The 4,379-nt window shown below is 52.7% G+C and overlaps 1 protein-coding gene across 1 annotated transcript in view; it reads left to right on the top strand.

Moving 5' to 3' along the window:
* The first annotated feature begins 270 nt into the window (after positions 1-270).
* CASQ1 (calsequestrin 1) overlaps positions 271-4,379 on the top strand; it is a 9,076-nt gene continuing 4,967 nt past the window's right edge. The window contains exons 1-5 of the mRNA XM_006922900.1: positions 271-803; positions 2,561-2,645; positions 3,466-3,566; positions 3,795-3,906; positions 4,220-4,293. Coding sequence (XP_006922962.1) covers positions 525-803; positions 2,561-2,645; positions 3,466-3,566; positions 3,795-3,906; positions 4,220-4,293 — 651 coding nt within the window. The 5' untranslated portion in view covers positions 271-524. The remainder of the gene's footprint in view (positions 804-2,560; positions 2,646-3,465; positions 3,567-3,794; positions 3,907-4,219; positions 4,294-4,379) is intronic.

Here is a 4,379-nt window from a genome sequence, read left to right as displayed (position 1 = left end):
TCATTTATCTCCAGACTCATCTGGTCTTATTTTTAGCTCCAGCTTTTTCCTTTCTTAATATGGAGTTGAGCTCTTAGGCTAGTGTGGGGACAGGGGCCGAGGAGCCCTGAACATTGTAGCAAGGGGAGGGGAAGGAGGCTCTGGGAGCCTGGAGGAGAGGAGCAGGAGGTGGGAGAATTCCTGCCTCATGGAGCTGTCCTGGCCTCAGAAGGTTACCCATCTCTCCTGCCAACCCCAGAGACATATTTAGACAGGACCAGGTGGGGCCAGGGGGTGCCAGTCTCAGGGGCAGCTCCAATTCCCTCCCCGCCCCCTGCTCCTATTCCTCCCCCTGACCCTCTTTCTCTTGGCTCTACTGACAGTTTCTCCAGGACCCAGCAGTGTCCTCTGTCCACTGCTCTAGGCCATTCCCTACCCCACCCCCACTGTGAGCCCCTAACTCAGGATTCAGGACCCAGGGGCCCCTCCCTATCCCAGCAAACCTCTTCTCGACCAGGAGAGCTGACTCAGATTGCACTACCTCCATGCGTGCTGCAGACAGGATGGGGGCCAGGGCTGTGCTGGGCCTGCGGCTGGCACTACTGTTACTGCTGGTGCTTGGGACACCCAAGTCAGGGGTCCAAGGGGAGGATGGGCTGGACTTTCCCGAGTATGATGGTGTGGACCGTGTGGTCAATGTCAACGCAAAGAACTACAAAAATGTCTTCAAGAAGTACGAGGTGCTGGCACTGCTCTACCACGAGCCCCCCGAGGATGACAAGGCCTCACAAAGACAATTTGAGATGGAAGAGCTGACCCTGGAGGTGAGTGGTGGGGTCTGCAGATCTGCAGAACACAATAAGCCCCTCTCTGAGATTCCCCCATCGTACAACCTCATGTAGGTCTTTGAGGGTGTGATCTGGGGGCCAGGTGCATTGTGGCAGGACCCCTGTTTTGACCAACAGGACCCAAGTGGCATGTGGCCTTAGTCAATTTGAGAAACAGAGACTTGGGTATCCAAAAGTACCACCAGTCAGGCAATTTTAGGAAAGAGGAGGACTGCAAGATGTCTCCATGCTATAGGAGGCTGGTTGTACTAGGCTTGGCTAGGGCTGGGGTGTCCTTGGAAGGGGGATAAAAAAGGAAAAGAGAGGTTCTTCAGGGGAAAAGGGATTACACTCACCCATCTACTTTCCTAGCCAGAGCATCCCCCTCTCCATATACTGTAGGGGCAGCACCCCAAAGAGATCCAAACTAAGTATAAATTTAAATGTTATTAATATCTTACTTGCATGTCATTTATTTCATGGCTAAAGGTTTACTCAAGACCACTACGCCCCCCACTGACTTCTCTCTTCCTCTCCTCCCTAACTCCCCATCTTCCCCCATTGGATCAAGCCAGAGTTCTTTTATATTTTTTCAAGCCAGAAGTTCTGATCGGAAAATTCTTGTGGCTGGAGGAGGCTTCAGAATGACCCAACTTCTCTTTGTGGGAAGATTTTTCTCACCCCCAAGCTGACTTCAGGCCCAAAGGAGAGAGGGTCTATTGTAACAAGAAAAAAAAAAAAAAACCTGTGTTTGGGGATGGCAGACTATGTAGTCACACACACCTCTCCAGGCACCAGCATATGTTAGCGGCTCATTGTCCAAGCTTTGGCAGCTCCTCCTCTAGCTTGGCAGTACAGAAAGGCCCCAGCTTGCCCCGAGCTAGGAGTATTTCAGGGCAAGACACCAGGACCACAGGCTCTCACTTCTCTGTGCTGCCGGGTGCTGGAACTTGCTATCTGATTAATGAGCTGAGTATTTTTATCCCGAGTGCTCAGCATCCGAGGCCATCCACCTGCCAATCTCCTCATTTCCCATCCTCCTGAGACTCTAGAGGCCGAGCCTGTGTTAGTTGTATTAAGCCACAAGCTGTGCCCAAGGCAGAGTATATCAGGGCTGAAAGCAGGCTAAGGGGACAGAGACACGGGCCGAGGTAAAGAGTGAAGGGGAAAGTTCACCCGGATGAGGAGAGCCAGCCCTGTCTCACCTCTAGTCTCTGGTTCTTTCCCTCTGAAGGTGACGAGCACTGGCCACAGTGACCTCTACTCTCAGCTCTTCTGAAGTTCTCCATTCTTTTAGCAATGTGACCAGACCCCTACCATCCTCCAGCCTTCCAAAATTCTTACCACTGGGGGGTGCTCTGGGGAGAATCTCAGGGACAGCACCCCATAATCAGCATTGCCTTTGATGAGGATAGAGTACACTGCTCAGCCCTGGGCCAGGGAACGGTCCCAGTCCCTCCAAAGCCAGACTCCTCAGCATCCCCAAGGAACCGGTAGTATCATGCATAGTGCCTCAAAGTTCATCATGATAAGCACATGTAAATGAGCAATAAACGTTCAGGGATTAAAAATGAGCTAAAGATCAAAAGGATGTGGTTATAGGGGAAGTGGAGATATTCTGGATCTAACTTGCACAGCATCAAGGTCAACTCTTCAATCCCCTGCATCCCAAATGACCCGACTTGAAAGCATGAGATGGGGAGGAGGGGTTACAAAGAATTCCAGGGCTGACTTTACGCTAACCCTCCCTGCAGTTAGCAGCCCAAGTCCTAGAAGACAAGGGTGTTGGCTTCGGGATGGTGGACTCTGAGAAGGATGCAGCTGTAGCCAAGAAACTAGGTAAGGGATGGATGGGGATGCAGGGAGGGGAAGATGGAATGTGAGACTAGAAGGCCAGCCCTTGCATAGGCTAGAGACTCCACCATAACTATTCTGAAAGGCGCGGAGAATATGCTAAAATTGGGAGGATCCCAGCCTCTCTTCTATTCCTTATAGAGACCCAAGCTCAAATCTCAAAAAGAGGTGGACATGGCCTTCTTTATATGTTTTTGAGGTAAATAAAATTCAGGGCTAGGTGCTTGAGGAGAGGGGGGGAATCAGAAAAAATAAGTGGGACTGGAGAAGACTGCAGTATCTTTTTCCCACTCCTCCCCCTCTAGAGTGTAGCTAGGGTGTTACAGCACCGCCACCAGGGGGCAGCACATGCCTGAGAGTGGACTCCGGATGTGGATGGGGGAGGGGTAATCAGTGATGAGGTCATCTGGTCAGTAATAGCAGAGGGTTAAAGGGCTAGACTGGGGATTGGCTGCCACTGGAGTCCTCAGAGGAGGTTAACATGAATGTCTCTCTCTAGTATGGCAGGCACAGAAAGAGAGAAATCTTGCTAGACTCTATATATCTCCTTAAGTCCTCCCCTAACACCCTTACCTGATCCTAGCTTCTTCCTGGAGTGTCCCCGGGGCCAGGGAAGCCGCCCGGGTAAATCTAGGGACCAGAATGGGGTATAGATCTCAGGGGCAGTGGAGGTGAGCGAGGCTGAGAAGGGGAGATGGACGATGTGGGGTCCAGTGGGATTATGGAGTGAGCTGCAGCCCTGGATTTGGACCCTTGGCCCTGCGGGAAGGTTGAGATCATGGACCACCTCTGGCCCACTCCCTAGGACTCACTGAAGAAGACAGCATCTATGTGTTCAAAGGAGATGAAGTCATTGAGTATGATGGCGAGCTTTCTGCTGACACCCTGGTGGAGTTTCTGCTTGATGTGAGGATTCATTACCCTGGACCTGCATGCCCATCTCTGACCAACCCCAACCTTACACGCACGTGCGTTTGCGCGCGTGCGCGCGCGCGTGCGCGCGCACACACACACACACACCCTGGAGAGTCCCTTCCTTCCGTTCCCCAGCCCCCTTCTCCCTCATCCCTCTACCTGCTTCCACCAGTGAAGACAGAAACTCACCCTCTTCCTTCAATGTCCCTGCTCTTCCAGGTTCTAGAGGACCCTGTGGAATTGATTGAGGGTGAACGAGAGTTGCAGGCATTTGAGAACATCGAGGATGAGAACAAACTCATTGGCTACTTCAAAAACAAAGACTCAGAGCGTGGGTAACCCTGAGATGCCGCGGTTCTCCTCCCGGGGTTCCCCACTCCACCCACTGCATAGCCTCTCTGCCTCCTAACTCCTCTTGCCACGGTCAGTTCTATCAACTGCTCTGATCTGTACTCTGGAGGTTCCCAGACAGGCCCCACCAGCAGTTCACCTCCCCCCACATCATGTTTTAATCACTCTCAGAGAGCTAGAGGGGGTGGGTCTCAGAATGAACCCCACCTGCCAAAGCAGCACTGGGGGAGACAGGGGAAATGGCTCCCTGGCAGACCCTGCTGCCCCAGAGACTGACTCTGCTCCCCCCTCAGACTTCAAGGCCTACGAGGACGCCGCGGAGGAGTTTCATCCATACATCCCCTTCTTCGCCACCTTCGACAGCAAGGTTCTTCTCCCTGAAGCCACATGGGGTCTGCCTCACCCTCCTCAATGGTCCTCCAGCCCCTCTCTCAGAATCTATGGGGGACCTGG

The sequence above is a fragment of the Pteropus alecto genome, unplaced genomic scaffold (genome assembly GCF_000325575.1).
Source record: "Pteropus alecto unplaced genomic scaffold, ASM32557v1 scaffold359, whole genome shotgun sequence".
In the NCBI taxonomy this organism is placed as follows: domain Eukaryota; kingdom Metazoa; phylum Chordata; class Mammalia; order Chiroptera; family Pteropodidae; genus Pteropus; species Pteropus alecto.
This window is presented reverse-complemented; position numbering and strand designations above follow the sequence as displayed.